Source organism: Fringilla coelebs (assembly GCF_963513975.1).
Source record: "Fringilla coelebs genome assembly, chromosome: 3".
NCBI classification, from domain to species: Eukaryota; Metazoa; Chordata; class Aves; order Passeriformes; family Fringillidae; genus Fringilla; species Fringilla coelebs.
In genome coordinates, this window is record NC_140030.1 from 8,117,781 (window position 1) to 8,136,011 (window position 18,231).

The 18,231-nt window shown below is 43.9% G+C and overlaps 1 protein-coding gene across 2 annotated transcripts in view; it reads right to left on the minus strand.

Annotated features, from left to right (window-relative positions):
• KLHL29 (kelch like family member 29) overlaps positions 1-18,231 on the minus strand; it is a 388,615-nt gene that overhangs the window by 37,074 nt on the left and 333,310 nt on the right. For both annotated transcript variants that reach the window (XM_084202459.1, XM_084202460.1), the window contains one exon: positions 12,105-12,364. In XM_084202459.1, the coding sequence (XP_084058585.1) occupies positions 12,105-12,364 (260 nt within the window). The remainder of the gene's footprint in view (positions 1-12,104; positions 12,365-18,231) is intronic.

Genomic DNA, 18,231 nt, shown 5'->3' on the forward strand with positions numbered 1-18,231 from the left:
ATTTCAACAACTATGGTAGAGCCTGAATGATGTCAACCAATTACTAAAAATCTTTCAATTAGTAGAGTTTATTTGTTGGTGAAACAAATTATGTAGCTCTAGCTTTTAGGTAAGTCTGACTCCAGAGGGTGCTATAGAAATACTGACAGTAAGTTTCATCTCCTAAACAAATACATTAAACCTCAGAGGGTAAAGGACATCGGAGCAAATGAAGCTGTCTGTCACCAAACACGGCTTAAAGGAGAACATAACCCCAAGAGAAAAAACTGCAATTGAAAAAGCAGGAGTCTGTCCCCAGATTATTCTTTTTATATATAGTTGGGTATATCACAACACTGCATGAGAATACAGTGAAAAGCAGAGCAATGGAAAAACACACAACTCCAGAAGCAAGGCTGACAAACAGGATGCAAACTAAGGGTGAGCAGCAAGAAAAGATAATCATCTGTTGCAATAAATATTCATACAGCGGCAGCATCCAAAGATCCCAACTGGGATTGAGGCCAGGATGCAAATAAATATTCCTGAGGTCCGTGCTGGTCCCAAGAAACTCTGGGCGCCAGCAGCAGCATCTGCTGGCCTGCAGATGCCTCTGGTCTTCCAGAAGCCACTTGGCCCTTACTTTCTTTTCCAGCAGCATGCCTGTCCCTGCAGTGTGTGAGAGCCAAGTCACAGCAGAAACAGGAGCAGGAGCAGGGATGGGAATGGAGCAGGGGCATAGTGAGAAGGGAGGGTAGGGATATGGCCTAAACTGTGTAACGGGCTGGCCAAGCAGGGGGAGGATGCAGTAACACCTGTGAGGGCTTCCAGGGCCTTCCCTTTCCCCACCCAAACTGAAGAAGCAGGCTTAAATTTAGAAGGAAAACAAAGGATGCCTCCTGCAAATTCACACTGCTCTCCTAATGGAGAGCCACATCACCATGGTGCAAGTTCTGCCAAAGCAAAAATGCAACTTGTGGGGTTGCAACAGCTGAGCTCCACATGTGCCTGCAGATCTGTGGCCCCGAGGAGATAAAGGGTGTCAGGCTGACTCCCAGTCCCCAGCTTAACAGCTCTCCTCAACACTAGAGCTGACAATTTTAGGTACAGCTTAAAGACTTGAAGCCTGGCGACTCTGCAATTGTTTGGGGATAAAAGAGTTGTTTGGTGATCCAAAAGGGATGGAAAAGTGACAGTGCTTCTTTTCTGGGAAAACCTCCCCCCCCCCCCCCCCCCCCCCCCCCCCCCCCCCCCCGTGAGCAGTTCGTTCCTGACTCCTTGCTACTACCTCTAGTGTGGCACAGAGCCAAGTAGGGCTTGAGATGACTTCATCAACCTCAAAACATAAAAGAAGACACTCCTCCCTTGCTGAAATCCATTTCTGAGGCGCTTTCTAGGAGGTACAACGGCTGCTCCTTCCCCAGAGCCACAAATGTCAGGCACTTGGCTGCAGATATCTTAATGTCATTACCTTGTAAGAGAGGAAGCAGTGGACATATGGCAGTGGGTGGCAAATCTCTGACTTCAGGAAGTGCTTTTTTTAAGAAGGTTGGAGGCGTTTAACCTTACATGGGAGCCAAAACGAAACGTGGCACCGGGACAGGGGAATAATGCGGAGAGAGGGTACACTGCCAGTGGGCGAGACAATCCCACGGGGGAGGCTAATTCCCACTACAGGCTGCTCAGGAAGCAGTACAAGTTGCTAAAGGCAGTTTAAATAAAGTTGTAAAATGTATGGAGTGTACACAGGAGCCAGCACCTTCCCTTGGTGCAGTGGGACATGCCAGAGCCACCCCTGGCAGCCCCGAGGCTGGTCTGCACTGGAAGCAGCCACAACACAAAGCAGTGCCAAACATCAGCACAGATGGGTGTGCCACTACATGGGGACATGGTGTTCCACTTACCACCATGTCCAAAAGCTGCCAGTTAGCACTGGGAGAACATCTCCTTTCTGTCAGGGATGGGACAATTCCCATGGGCCCAGGGGAGTTACTGCCTCCCTTTCCCACCTTTCCCTGAATAAATGGGGCAGCACTGCTCCCTGAGCACAGCGAGCACTCCCTCTCGCTCACCCACCTTGCTTTAATTAGATAAGTGAGAAAATGTGATTCTGTTTCTCTCCTGGATTCCCCCCCTCCTTTCTCTCCTCTTTTGTCTGAGCTCGTGGCTTATTTTGAAGGGGAATAATAATTAGAACATGCTGCTTCCTTTCATCAGCTAGAAAGCTGATGTCACATATCAAAACCGATGTCACTTTTCACTCTTATTCTTCCCTTTGCTCAAACAGCTACAGAGAGCTGGCTCTGTGTGTGTGTGTGCACGACCACACACAGCCACGACTCAGGCTTGGTACTGAGAGCATTAAGGGTACATAGAATTGCAGTGTTTTTCACCAAGAGATTTAAGGAGTATGAACCATGGCAGCATCTTCACAAGACAGGAGAAGCTTTTATAAAGCAACCTCTTTTCGCACCAGTTCTTTTAAGCACTATAGTCAAGGGTGAATTTCATTTAGCCTCACTGATTTAAGAATATTCAAGTGATTTAGGCAATCAGCAGCCTTTTTCTTTTGGATTCTCCCTTGCGAAGACTTCCCAGCTCTGTTAGCTATGATTGTACTAAATATCCTGTTACTATTATCCTTTTCATTTAAGACTGGAATAAGCACCATAAAGCATTTCAACCTCCTTACCATCTGTTATTTGCGCTCCATTCTCTCTTGTCTTTCCGTTGTGCCTTATACAGCTATGAAACATCTACTGCACCTTCTGATGTTACCAGTTATCACTAAAGCAGCAGAATACATGCACAGGGCACAATGCCAAATTTATCCACCTCAGGTCCCTGGAATCATGGTTTGTGCCTGTAACCCTGGGAATGTTTTCTTCCTGCTTGGCTGCAGGTGCTGACTGGACAAGTAGAAATATTTCTTAGGTCTTTGTTGGGAATCACTTGTGACTACTCTACAGCCTGCATCACATGCCAGGGTGAAGGAGAGAATATTAATACCCCTTCTGGGCCTAAAATTACAAGTTACCAACTCATAAACATGTATGAACACACCTCAGGCTCTTTGAGAATGGACATTATGCAAAAATCTAAATATTTATTGTTTAAAATGCTAGGAAAGCTTTTGAACACCATCAGGACTGGTTTTTTTAAGGTGATGCAAACCTCACTGTAGCTCCAGTTGGGCAAAGGGAACTGCTCAGGTTTTGCACCTGCAGAAGATCTCATCCATAAAGTCCTTGCTGAGTGATGCTGCCAGATACCTTGTGCATGGCCAGGGTGATTCTGCAGGAGCCAGAGCCCTGCTGCCACATGAGCAAAGTCTTTGTGGACAGTCACTGGGACACAGGAGGGCAGAGGCTTCTAAGAGCTGCTATCTGTCCTGCTTCAAGGCGCAGATTTCAGTGATTTTTTGCTGATTTCAGTGGCTGACCAGAAAGCAGGATCTTCAACCAGTGTGCAATCACAAGTCTGTTTCATATGAAACCAGTTGAGAAAAATCTTAAGAGATCTTATCTTTCCCTAATTAACTAAACTTTTCTGGGGAGAGATTCAGCTCTAGATTCAGACACCTAAGTGGGTTCATACAAGCCAAGTATTTACTTGTCAGCCAGATGTGTAAATTCATGTTATAATTAAGAGAGATTTAGTCAACACACTTAACAGTCCCCAGGGCAATGTCAGCTGAGAGGATGCACTGAGCACCAGGGGAAGCTGAGATTATCAATGTCCCCTTCTGGGCCAGAACTGTAAGCTACCAGCTCCTGGGAAATGGATTGTGTTCCTCAGACCATGCCTCACACCACAGCACACTAAGATGTCTACAAATACATGTCAATCTAAAATGGAGGGCAATTAATTCTACCCTCTGGTGGGAATTTTTGCGTCCATTTGTCCTGGGTGTGTTTAGAAGGTTGTGATCATCCTATGAGGAAGTCTAAGTGTTACCACTGGGTCAGTGTTGACTCTGAGGAATATGTGATCAACATGACCAGCTATACCTTGAGGCTGACCCTTTCAAGCCTTTCCCTAATAATCTGTTCACATACAAGTTACTCCCATCTCATTAGGCAGGCCAGTGCTTCAGCAAATGAGACAACAAAAGCCTGTCATGCTTTTTTTAATTCCTGACTGGTAGTTTGAGTGAGAACATTTACTTTGCTAAACTTTTAATGACATTTCTTCTCTACTGATTACATCAGTATTATGAATGCTTGCTTGCAAGTGGGCTTTGTTCTGGCATCTTCACAGTCTCAGTTACAAAACCCACTTCACTATCACATTAAAAATAATCTTTTTATTCTCAAATCTCTAATCCAGTAAAATCCTCACAAGTATTTTCCGAAAGGACTATTGTACTGCACAGACTTGGGCCACAACAGTACACAGTTAAATTTTAAAGGAAGTATGTCTACTGCTACAGTCATATTTCCTGCTCCTTAAATGCTCCACTGGAAAGCTCTCAAGATTTTTAACATTTTTGAAATAATGTCTAAAGAGGTCAAAATAATGTTTCCCTTATGCCTTATAATTAATCTGTCTCTCTGGCTCACTGTTCTCCCTACAAAGGCCCCTTTGTACTTTCTGCCTAGAGAAACAGGCTTCAGCTAGAAACACAAATACAGAAGGTAGATTACCCACATTACGATAGGGTTTTTCTCCAATAAAAGGGCTGCTGTTTCAGCCCTTTATGCATAATTGCAATAGTTTTCAAAACATTATGAAACAGGAATGGATATGATTCTCATTGAAGGAGATTTATGTTGTCTCACAGGAATCCTCTGTCCAGACTCCCTCATGCTGTGCACTGTCCCAGTGTGAGAGCAAGAACCTCCCTGGATAGAGGAAGCCATCAGAGGCAGATCTGAAGTAGAACCAAGTCCCCAGTGCATCAGACTCCTTCAAATCAGAACTGGACATGCTAATTAAAAAGCACCTGGCTGTGGCCAGGTAACAAACTGCCCAGTGAGCCTTGCCAATGGTGACAGCTGGGGATGTTGCATAGTGACCTTTCAAGCTGGCACACTGGAAAGGCAACATGAGTGGTCACTCCCTATCACCACCTCCAGCCCAAACCAGGCTTACCCCACAACTCACCCAACCTGATAGTCAAAATATTGCCATCCCTGAGCTGCCAAATACAAGCCCAACAGGGAACTGGCTGATTTGGGAAAGTCAAAGCTGTTGGTGCACTGCTTTGCCATTCTCAGAAATAAGTATTTTTGGCTAGATTTTCCCAGTGCTGCCCTGCTACTTGGTGATGAAGGGACTTGCTTTGATATATTTAACCCCTGGGTATTACAAGGACACAGTAAATTCCTGTGTTTCCAGTAAACTCCTGCACATTCCTACACCCAAGGTCATATCCAAGCCCAACTAAGCTTTCTGTTACGTTTGGAGTACTTACTAATCACCCACATTGACTTCTTGGAATTGCAATGAAACCCAAAGGCTTGGTGGCACGTCAGCCAACAGCCTCCTAATATCATGAGATAAACATGCGGCAGAAAATCTGGTTTGCAGGCACTGGGTTCAGCTGGTGGCTCGGTGGCAGGATGCCATGTGCATAAATCTCATGCCCAGCAAGAAGGAAAGAGCAGCCCCTCTGTCTTCCTGCAATCAGGTTTCAACGTGACATCTTTATGGCAGCACAGCTGACTAAACACTGTAATGTCACCAGCGAGTGGCTGTCCTGTTCTCCTGTTTGCAAAGCAGCTCTCAGGTTGGTATTTCCAGCAGTAATATGATGAGAGGCTTTTAAATGCACAGGAAGATAAATCACTGATCCATCATATTTGGAGTGTGCCTGATAAGGATTAAAAAAAGCCTCACTCTTACCATGCATTCTCTAGCTTGCTGACTAAACTCTATGAAATAACCCCTTGAAATTCCCCCAGATGATACCAGGGGTAAGTGGTGTTTCTTTGGCTTATGGACCTATTCAAACACAGCAAACAATGCCCCTCAAAAGCACATTGCCAACAACAAACCAGCTGCAGCTTCTCAGGAGCTTCATAGAGCCAAGTAAACTTCTCTGTCCCTACAATACACTGGTGTGTGAATCCATGTGCCATAACTCTCTAAAATGCTTATGGACTAAAATATAAAATGATTTTGTTTCTGGAGGTTGGTCCTGAATGCTGGGGCCACATGCATCACAAGGCAAGGGAGCACTTGTGAGGAGCTGCTTGTGGATGTGGCTCTTTGTAAGGCCGTTGCTTCAGCAACAGCGAAAAAAGATTTGTAAAAAACAGGAAAATGTGTTGGAAAAGCTACAAATGAAGTGACTGGTCAGACCGAGAGACAAGGGAGCTCCTCAAACCAATTAAAACTTCAGAGAAATAATTCTGTAGTTTTTTTGTCAAGGGTATCCCTTTAAAAAAACTTAAAAGTTCAGTAGAGAGGGAATTTCAGGAGCTGCTAATGTCACCTGCACCCTCTTTGTTATTTAATGCAGTTTCTTCCTCCAATATATAGCTGAGGGCATGTTCCTGGACTGATTCCATTCGTGCTGCTGCCTTTTCTTCTCCCTCTGTAAGCTTGTATGGGAGCTAAGTGTCTGCAAAAGCTTCATTCAAATTGGAGCTCTTTGAGCAGCCCATCCCCGGGAAATCACAGGGGTTACTGCTCATCCCTTGCATTTTTCACTTTCAGAGAAATTGAAGCTTCTTGTACTTTCATTATGGCATCTTTCTGTATTCATCTGCTCTTCCCACAAATGGATTTCAAAGCACCAGGATAGTGTGGGCTTTTCAAAGCAGCCTAATTGAAGTGTTACAGAGTGTTAGTGCCTAATTCACTTAGGCTCCCTTGGAAGCATCCTTTTTCCTATTTATTTCAACACTCTTTCCTGAAACTTTACGCCCTTGAGTACATTGATTGATCAATTAATTTCTTACTATGATGAAATAAGTAAATTGTACATGCTGGTATTGGCTATCAGCTTCTATCATTACCTCCTTGTCATCACAGGGCAGAGTTGGAATTGTCATTGTTACCTGTCAGATTCTCCATCTTCCTGAAGCAAACTGCTCTTCTGCATGGAGGCTCTTTAAAATGTGCCTGGGAAATAAGGGATCTTGCATGTGCTCTCTCACAGTCACCAACCCTTTCTCCTCTGTAGGATCTTGCCTTCAAACTGCCACTCTCCGTCACTGCCAAAATATAGCTCATGGGCATTTGTAGCTTTTTTGACATAAATCCTCTTCTCCTTCTCTCCATCACTTTTCCTTACCCTCACTGACAGATAGAGAGCTTATAGGTGGGCTTTGTGTTAGACTAATTTGCCAAGTCTCAAATTCGACCCAGTGGTCCTCACTGTTGTTATTCCCACGCATGCTTCCAGGCAACTCCCCTCCTTGGGGCTTCAAATACTTGTAGACATTTATCCCTCTTTAGCTGTCATTAGGCCAAGTCATGCATATTCACATCTTTTAGTCTTTTTTTTTTTCCTCACATCAGTTCCTTCAGTCTTTTAATCATTTGTGCTGCTCTTCTCTAAATTACCTCAAATTTGTCTATGCATCTCTGGTTCTCAGACACCATGAAGATGCTGTTTAGATAAATCTGCCTCTGAGGACTCAAGTTCATGAAAAGCTTGTTAATGCCTTTATGGAGGAGACATTTCGTATTGCTGCTGGTCACCAAGATTTTAAAGGTTTGGGAAAAGGGCACATGATGGTATCCTTGCAGACTGCAACAAAAGGTGGTTGTCATTCAGCTGAGCTTCTTCTCCTTCATTCATCACTGCAGAATCTGCCTCTCTTCTAGCACTTCTCTGAGCAACTTGTTGAAATGTTTGCCCTCTCCTCATGTCTCTTCCCTCCTCAGGGTGAGAGGGAAGCTTCTCAGGGGTCCCCCCTCTCAGGGGTCCCCTCCTACAAGGGGACTCTTCCTTTGCCAGGATTTCTGTCAATAAACATGGTAGTGTGTTTTTTTTATCTCAGAGTAAACATACAACTTTGGACTTGGAAGAGAAAGTGGGAACGTTTCCAGTGAGCTTTGGAATGTCTATGGTTTGGACAGGCAGCAAATTGCTATGCATCCAGCAACTTCCCATCCTTCCCATCCCATGTGGATGCTGGACATGACTCTGAGCGTCTTTGGCAGTCGTCAGTACCTGTGGACAGTGTGGCTCATTATCCACTGAATCCTCCCAACAGCCCTCATGGGAGACATCACTTTCCTCCAGCTTACAGGGTAAGAAATGGGAGCAGAAAGGTGAAACAACCTGCCCAAGGCCATGCAGAGAGCTGGGGGATGTGCTCAGGTGAAGACTGTGTGGGGCCTGGCAGAAATCTTTCCCTGTTTGGGCAGCTCAGACTGTGCTGGTTTCAGACAGCAAAGCCTCCATTATGCAATATATTTTTTGCATGGGTTTGCTGGAGTTGTAATAAGCTTATCAAGGGGATAACTGTTAGGATAAACCCTACAATCTCATCCATCAGTCAGGAAGAGAAATAAATAGGAAAAAAGAGTAGATTCAGCTTTCCCAGATGTGTCAGTCAGATGCAGGCTCTGCACTCAGTGACAGCAATCAGAAAGACTCCTGCAACCAGTGCTCTGTGTCCACTAGAAATTACTGACTAGTCCTGACCTCACCTCACAGGCTGCTTTTTCTGGCCAGACCAATTTTAAAATGCACTACCAGCAGCACTAAGCCAGCTTCATAAATGTTACCATGTGAGCTGGGGCACTGCTCCAACACGCTAGGGGGATACAATTATTTACCAAATCCTGGTATAACATGTCACTCTCTGAACTGCCTCTTTGTCTTATGCAGATGATCAGCAACCCTTAAAGCACTGCTGTTCTCTCTTTGTAACAAGGCTCAGGTGCTGTCTTTTGTAATGCCACAGAGCACTTTTATGAGCACTGTTCATATGAGCATAATGTGCACAATTAAACATCAGCCAGAGCACAGCTTTTCAACTTGCCTTCCAAGAAAATCCTGCTGCCTTCCCTGTCACTGCCCTCCAGCCTGGTGGGAAAGAATTAACAAAAGCAGAAACAGTCAGACATCTGAAGAAAAGCTTTTAGAATGGCAGAGAAGAGCAGGTAGACAGCAAACAACGCCTTTCCAGGAGAACAGGAGGCTCTGTTGAAAATCTCCTTCCCAGAGGCTTTCAGCAGGGGATCGGGCAGGAGGGGAGGCAGTGATGGATAAGTTGTTGTAAGAGCGGCATGAGGCTGCAGTGGGGGAGCACAAGTGGTGAGATTTACTGTCCCCAGGCACTGCAGAGTGACACAAAGCCATTACAGCACAAGGACTTCTGGAGGGCTGCAGCTGCCCTGGGGGCAGAGGGTGCTGATTCAGAGAGAAGCTCCTCTGTGGGGATGTCTCTGCTGAGAGAGCCCCTGCCAGGCTTGCCAGGGAAGATGGACATGCAGGTGAGATGAAGAGCACAGCCCTTTCCCTGTTTGTGCCAGACCTCCACCTTTGGGAGAATCACCAACGCAGGACTTGGAAGAAGCTGCCAAAGAGGCATTTTAGTTACCTGCCACTGGAGCTATTGAGAATAAAAATGTGACAATAGAGCCTGAACTGTCAAGGTAAAGGGAGATGAGGAGACAATGGAGAAAGGGGCTCTGGAAATCCATGCCTGGAAGGATTTAACTGCCAGCACAACTTCTGGGAGTGAGAAAGAAAACCAGACTGCGTCACCTGAGGAGTGCAGTAGAGCTGGAGTGATGTCTTGGGACTGCTGCAATTCATGGCATCAATCAACCCTCCCAGGACACCCCAACAGTCCTGGTGTCCTCCACCCCAAAGAGTCTAAAGTCAGCTCACAGAATCTATCTCCAAAATGTGAATAAAATAAAAATATCCATGCACAGGCCCTGCAGGAAGGTTCCTCCTGTGTTCAATATTGCCACAGCTGACCAGTTCTCCAAAGCTCTGAGCAGCCCGTGCATCTCACAGGAGCTTGGGCAGTTCTTGGCATGGTGGGCCGTGCTACACACCATGCACAAATTTTTATTCATCATCATCTTCATTAGAAATAAGATCTTTTAGGTCTATCTTCCCTCCTGTGCACCATGGAAGCTATGTGTTCCCAGGGTCTGAAAATGCAGAAGTCATTACTGTAAAGATGGTACTTTTCATGGTAAGTGTGAACTCCTACTTTTAAAAAATAAGTACCTATTTAACTAAGAGCTTTATAATAGATCAAGCAGTGCACAGAGTACTAAGAAAAGTGAGAGCTACTATTTAAATAAACTAGCTTAGTGGTAGGATTGGGCAGGAAAATAGTTTCTTCTTGGTATCTTTAACAGTAATTTATTCAAAAACCTTATCTCTGGATAAATACAAATTAAAAATTAAAAGCTCCTGTAAAGTAATGCATGAAACTAAAGCACCACAGAGAAATTTGGAGAAGCAAATAGAACTGCCATCATAAACTACAAAAAGCACTTCAGAACCAGGAGAGAGGGCAAGGAAACTTGGGAATAAAAAAAACTCAGAAAAGCAACTGAACTGCAAAACGAAAGGAAGAGAGGAGGAGAGGCGGTGGTGGCAGCAAGAAAAACCACCACTTAAAAAAACAAATTCCCAACATTGCCTCAGCAGGATGCAGAAGGAAATATTTAAAACCACAATTTTGAGAACATAACCCAGACTGTCTGGTGAGTGACACCTTCTGTTGGCACCAGGCAAACAGGCTCCTGCCTCAGGGCTCTAGAACTCCCTGGGAACAGTCCCTGAGGTCGTGTTAAGTTCAGAGTGGCACAGAGCCATCCAACTTCAAGCACTCAGGGAAACACTCTGTAAAACAGTGTGTTTTTCAAGGCCAGCAAGTGCCAAAAAGGCATGCATTTCAGTGAATCCATGGTACTGTGTGAATGTTTTAGGCAATAATAATGTTGGGCAAAGCTAAATGGCACTGCTGTCACATGGAGGAGGTGGTCAGAGTGTGGGGTGGAGCCCCAGCACAGGACTGTCCTGCTGAGCCACAGCTCCTGGGAACACAGGGCAGCAGCAAGGCCCCAGGGGCTGCAGGCTCTGGCAGGATCAGGAGCTCAGCTGGTGAAGCAGCACAGGCAGCAAGGCTTGGCCTGGCATGCAGTACCCCACTGTCCTTAATGCCCTTATCCAGCAGCATGGGGAGAGCAGGAATTACTATTTCTCCCACCTTAGAGGTGAGGTGTGGATGTGCAGCTGCTCTGGATCACATCCAATGACACATTTAACATCCAACTGCAAGTTTAGGTGCTTGAATTCACATTTCAGTCAAGAGGGTACAGACTGTCACGATGTGGGACGGCATCAGCAACATGGCCAAGCGCCTCCCTGAGATACAGCGGGGTCCATGAGCAACTGTCCACCTTAAGACAGCCAAAACTGTGCCTGGGGGTCAAGAGAAACAACTCTGACCTCCAAAGAAGGGGAAAACAATCTTCCCCTTATGGGGTCTGTGCAGAGAACTAGCCTCCAAATGGAGAGGTTTGGGGTTCAGACCACAGAGTGGACTCAAGGCAAGTAGCAGGTTTTTAGATATCACCAGGGATGGCTTCTGGTCCCAAGGACAATCACCTACCTCCAGTCACTGTGTCTAGCATTATCTCGAGACAGCACCAGGAGAGTTACAGACTCAGTTTCTTTAGACAAGAGCAGGCTGCATAACTCACATGGTTGAGGAAAGGCTAACTCTAATGAATACATAAAACCCAAGGGATTATCTAAGCAGCAATAAAGATACAGAATCTTTATTTTATGAACTGGAGTTATACTCATTCAGTATGTGGCATCAAAAGAAATACAGATTTTCTGACAGATTTTTTACTTCCTGCTGTTACTAAAATGCATCCCCTTAAAGCAGCATCTCACAAAACTGTAATTCTTCTCAATTTATCTCTGACTGAGCCTACAGTCAACAACTTTGTACCATGCATGTCACAAATGAGATTTTCATTCTAAATGATCAGATGCAGGGATCAGATTTTGAAATTACATACATTTTGTGCATAGCCTGCATTCCCTTTGTCTTTTTTAAATCTGAACTGCCCATCCCATCTTCCATACACTTGTATGGTTAAAATTGCATGAAGACGGTTTCTATTCTAAAAGAGACATTAATGGAAATGGAGCAGAGTGAGGCTGCTGAGATTATTTTTACCTGAGCTCTGATGGCGGCGTCCTTCTTAATCCACTTTATCACTGTTTCATACACCAGCTCCTCTGCTTTGGTGTTTAGGCTGTCATTGGACATGTAGGAAATGAAGTCATCTTTGGAGATATTAAGGATCTCTTCTTGGTTTGCCACCTCTGGGAAAATTTGCAGGGCATAAGCTTTGGCCATGTTGTATAGTTCAGTACACTGCATGGCTTCAGCCATGGCTAATATTCCTAAGCAGTTGCTAGCAGTCAGCTGTTTTTCTAAAAAGGGTAAAAAAAAAAAACCAACAAAAAAGGCAATTGAGAATTATTAAAAGCAAGATTCACATTTGTTCCAAGATCATGAGAAAAATCAGTGTCATGGACAAACCTCCAACCCTAATTAATTTCAGGGAGTTAAATAGAAGCAGCACCCTGGGTTAATTTGGAATTGGGGTTTAAAGTACAAAAAGTGAGCTGGAGATGGGGAGACAAATGCACTTTTTGAGTCTGCTTTTTGTGTAAGCTTCCACAAAGCACTGGGGAAACCTACTGACATAACAGCATGTGGGGCTTCCCAAGGGATGGGAACCCAGCCAAGAGACTGCTGCTGTTCCCACCGCCTACAATGTTGCTTTAAGGAACAGCAAAGATGTAAACGCCAGTGCAGACACTTAAGAATAAATGCAAACAGCACTAAGGACATTTCTGAGAATGCTGCAGTCACTTTATGATAATTTTTGCCCTGTTCAGCTACTAAGCTACTTCAAATGAAAAAAAAAAATATTCCTCCCCCCTCTTCTTTTTTTTTCAAAGGAACTTTGTTGCTGCTGAATGTGATGACATCCCTTATGCAAAACACAGATTATACCAATGCCTTGTGTTAAACGTTGTGTAGTGGGTTTCAAAGAAAATCATGCACAGAGGAGACAGCATTATCTCCTTCCCAGCAAACAGAAGCAGCAGCACAGTGTGCAGCTTTGCCTTAGAAGTGTGCTACACCATGCATTTGACTGTACTTTTTTTTCCTTTCCAGCTATTTTGAAGAAAAACTCACCAATTTTAGACATTTATAAGAGGAACTCTCAGATTCTTTGCAGCTTTTGTTAACCAAGCCACTACTAATAAGAAGAATGCATTATTTTAAGATATAGAACTGAAAAAGAAAAAAGTAGTAAGAGTGAGACTGCAATAGATCACAAAGGCATGGGTACCAGTGGCAGGTCCTGGTGCTGTCAGAGAGGTCTATCACATTTGGCAGTGTCATATCCTAGGGCACTGTCACAGAGCATTGGACAGGAATGTGCAATAGCCCCATATCTCTTCAAACAAAACTCTCATCAGATTGCTTCTGCTGGAAATGCCCAGGGATTCTTCCCTACACCCAGCCTCTGCCTTCATCAGATTGAAAACCTGCACACTATCTATATCTGGCTTTTAATAAAATGGGATTATGAACCACCTTTTCATATTTTTTTTTTAAACCTGACATGAGATTAGGAGTTTTGTGGGTTTGTTTTCTTTCTTCCCCTCCCAGCTCTTCTTATTTTCTTTTACAGATCCAGCAGTCTCAAAACTAGGTTATCTCATTTTGCATCAGTTGATTGTACTGACTCCAAGGAGCCCATTTCCTCAAGCTGACTGCAGTAGCAGCACTGTTTGCTGTCAGTAGATTTTGTCACTCAAAGACTGTCCAGAGATGGGGTGTAAACTGATAGCTACAAAGCCCAAAGCTACCAATGTTTTTTCTTGAAAAAAGGAAAAGGAAAAGGAAAAGGAAAAGGAAAAGGAAAAGGGAAAAGGAAATTTCAAGGAAAGGAAAGGAAATTTCAAGGAAAGGAAATTTCAAGGAAATTTCAGGAAAGGAAATTTCAGGAAAGGAAAGGAAATTTCAGGGAAGGAAATTTCAGAAAGGGAAGGGAAGGGAAGGGAAGGGAAGGGAAGGGAAGGGAAGGGAAGGGAAGGGAAGGAAAGGAAAGGAAAGGAAAGGAAAGGAAAGGAAAGGAAAGGAAAGGATACCAAAAAAAACCCCCACAAACCAACCCCAAAAAAACCAAAACCAAAACCAAACAACAAAAACCCCCAAAAGACCAAAAACATCTTCCAGATTCCTTGCTTCTGTCTGCTGGCACAGTTTCATGGTGTACATACGGCTTGGGGTAAAGTAATCATCTAACAGAGCCCAAAACTCTTATAATTTCTTGGCAAACTCTCAAGTCAAATGCCAATCTGCCACTGTTCCACCTTATCCTCAGAGGGTTAATAATGAAGGGAATAATCAATTTGGACTCATTAAGCAGCACATCATGGTAAAGACTTTCAAGTCTTTCTCTTCAGAGGACTGGTTTTACCTCTATCAGGAGATATGCCCACACCATTTCCAGCTGAGCCTGTGGTGTGCAGCAGAAAAAACTGCTCACAGCTCATTTCTTCTGATCTGGAGAAGCTTCTCTAGCTCTAACAACACTGGGTGACTGATGCAGCCTGGTACACTGTTCCAAGCAGGTCCATCTTGGCCCTTGGAGCTTTACTTCCTTCTCTTCCCTGAGAAACCCCTCGGCGGCAGATTCCAAAGATGTCCCTGTCTGGTTCAGGAACCAGAGGCCCTGTGCAGAGGGGTCCCAGGGAGATGTGGGATGTGGAATTAGGGGATGTGCAGGAGGCTGGCGACACACTTCTCTGCACTTCACTTCTGTGTGATGAGAACCACAGCAAGGTGGGCACAGCAACATCTGTTTAAGATGAGGACTGGCATGTGAACTAGAGGGATTCACTGCTGGTGAGGAAGACCCTGGGACAGCTGTAGGTGATATGGAAAATCTGTATCCTATGAACATAAAGACACCACCTCATCTCCCCATTTTTCAGTTCTGAATAAAAATTTGGCAGCAAGACTGGTTGTCTCTCGACTTCAGTGTCTGTGGTGCAACTCTACATTCAGATTGATATCCCTGCACACCTATAAACAAGAAATTCCAAGTAGCAGTTTGATAATATTCTGGATTAATCTGGTAATATTTTGGATGATGACTCCAGAATGAGCAGAACCCTGCCTTACCAACGTCTGTTACTCTTCACTGGCTATAAAGGGACCTTGCATGACTACTCAGACATAGACTTCTGCTATATAATACAGCTCATCCCAAATGACTGCAGTGCAGGGGTACTTGTCAATGCTGGCATGACAAAGACAGCTAAGGACCAGTTCTGCTCTGCTTCTGTGTTCCTTTGGACACTGGCATGTTTACAATAATTGTTTTGCTACAGTGACACTGGGCTTGTAACAACACATTTTTTGAAGTTTCACCTCGTCTCTGTCAGAACACAAATGCTGACTACTAAGCTATTCCCAGCGCTCAAGGACATTTTATAGCAGAGTTGTGAGTGGACTTTAGGGCTATCAGATGCAATCCAGTAGGTTCTCTCTGGTTTGAGACAGTGCTGGATAGCATATATGTTGCTATGTGTGCCACAATAATGCAGACCAGCAGCTGGTATTTTCCACTGTGCTAGATGTGACTTTGGAGCAGGATCCTGTGCAGCATCATCAGGAGACAATCAGCCAGGCAGACTGCTCCAACTGCACTTCTGGGAGTGGAGAGACTTAAGGTAACACCACAGATTAACAGTATGCAGGAAAGGTTACTCAGTGAGATTTTGGTAACAGTGTGATGGAAGCTCAGTGGCGGTTGTAAACCCCCTCTTGTGTGCATTAAGCACTCTATTTTCACTAGAGATGCTTTCTAGATGATGATTTGGATGTCATTAAAACCAGCACCAAATGTGTACTTCCTTGTGATACTCTGTGTACATTCTGATGGGAAACTTACCCCTCAGGTATTCCTACTAGTGTCAAAAAGCACGTGAAGATGGGGGATAGGTGGAAGACTATCAGATACATTCATTGTCTAGTGAATTGTCCAAAAGATTTCCCTTCCCTGTGAGTCTTCTTCCTTCCTCCCATCTCCAGATAGAGTTGAAGTTAATACATAGTTTATATGAAGTGCATATATTTAGGGTTTCTCCAGGGGTGGGCAGTGCAGTTCTCCAGCTGGATCAAAATTTTCCACCTTGGATGAATAAAAAAAATTGCCCATAATACTTTCTCCTGAATTCCTAAAGACCATAAAGGCCTCTTCTTTCCTCAGGTGCCTGAGGAACGCAGGTCCCATCACTAGCCCATTGTTCATTTTTTTCTCATTGCTTTCTCTAATACTCTTTCCAAACATTGATTTTGTGCTCTTTGCTCAGGAGACTAAGAAAATTCATAGCTCCTGCTCTTTCCTAATCTGGCCCATGACACTACCAGGTTCCACCAGCTTCTTTAGGCTTAAGAATGAACACTTTTACTGGATCAGAAGCAAGCTGAAGTACAAACTCAGAATGTGTTCCCTCCTGTGATGGGTGTCCGTGTACCATGGACCAAAACCGTGATACCGGTGAATCACCGGATACCCAGTTCAAGCCACGACTGTTATGATAGCAAAAATCAAGAAGGGGAAAAAAAAAAAAAAGGGCTGAAGTCTTCAGCCATATGGGTGGAGAAAATACCTATGATATCCTGACCAGTTTGCAAACATTTGCCCAGCTATCATATGGTGCTTCCATGAACCTGTCACCATTGCTGCATCAGTCAGCACAAAACTGTTCTCATTTCTCATGGTCTAGACAAAAGCTGAGGAGACAGTATGTGAGGAAGAGAGAGAACATGGCTATAATTATCCCAGGGAAGCCAGTTAAGAAATCTCCCACTGAAATGAAACTACTTCCCTGACACATTTTGCCACATCTTTTCACCAAAAAGTACAAGAAAATTTGGTGTGCCTTAGCCCAAAGCTGCTGAGAGGCCCAGGATAGAGACACAAAAGCTGCTTGGACATCACCACGACAGGATCCTCCTGGATCTTCATGGCTGAAAAAGGATGACCCAAATTTCCTCTGAGATTGTGCTGTGCTGAACAGACTTAATATTTTGGGGCTTTTACTTCTTTGAACTTCCCTTCTCTCCCTATTTAGACATGGACTGATGAGAAAAATTCACTGTTTATACTGGTCAATCTCCAGAAGCCCCGCAAGAAAAAAACTCCTGATTTTGACCATATTTTTGCTTTGTATAGTGCAGAGGTGGCTGAGGTGAAAAATAAAAACACGGCCACAGAGAAGACAAAATGCTTTTCCCTAAGCTTTTCAGATGGCAAATGCTCTGCTGTCTCTGTAGCGCAATCAAGTCACAGCTATAAATAAAAATAAGCAATTACACTCTGTGAATTCTCCAAATGAGAATACAAAGTTCCAGTGACTCTCCATATATCACTGAACTTATAACCAACTCTACTATTTCACACCATAACATGGTTCACTGAATTAAAATATTAACTATCAGAAAAGAGAACTCTCTCAGTGATTCAGGGAAATGAATGTATTTTGGTTTTGTGGCTGAATCTTCAGTGATATCAAAACTTAAACACATCCTGTATTTCTGGAAAGGCTGTAAGATCTAATCACAGTAAAAAGCTGGTGAAGGGAAGCTGGGAGCAAGCTATGCCAGAGCCAGAGCCTCATTCAAATTGCACAGTCTACATGGTGGGATTGCAAAGCATAAATTTCACATCACCAGTACGCCCCCCATTTGAGAACAGACTTTGAAATAAGGGGCATATAAAAAATTGGAAAGGAGACTACAATGCCAGAGATTCTTTACTGATGCCTGCATTGTACCAGCTTAGTCACACCACTCATCTTGCCAGTGGCTGGCTTAGCAGTGAAAATTAACACAACAGTAAACTGGACTCGTTTGAGGGTTTTTTGTTGTTCTTGTTTTTTGAGCATAACATTTTCTAAAGTCTCATCTTCTACACTCTGCAATAGTAGATGTCAATTTCAAATGAGAACTGCCCAGGGAAAACCTACAATTTATTTGGGCTTCAGAGAGAACAATGCCTCCCACACCAAGATGGAAGTTGAGGAAGCCCAAGCAGAAATCAGTCCTCAAAAAAGGTTATCTGGTACTTACACCTAGGAAGTACATCATATAACATCAAGATCAATTTTTTGGTATTAATAAATTTATGTTAATTTTAAAATTATTACTGTCTTATTAACTGATATTACAGTAACTGATAATACTTATTACTGATATGACAGTGAAG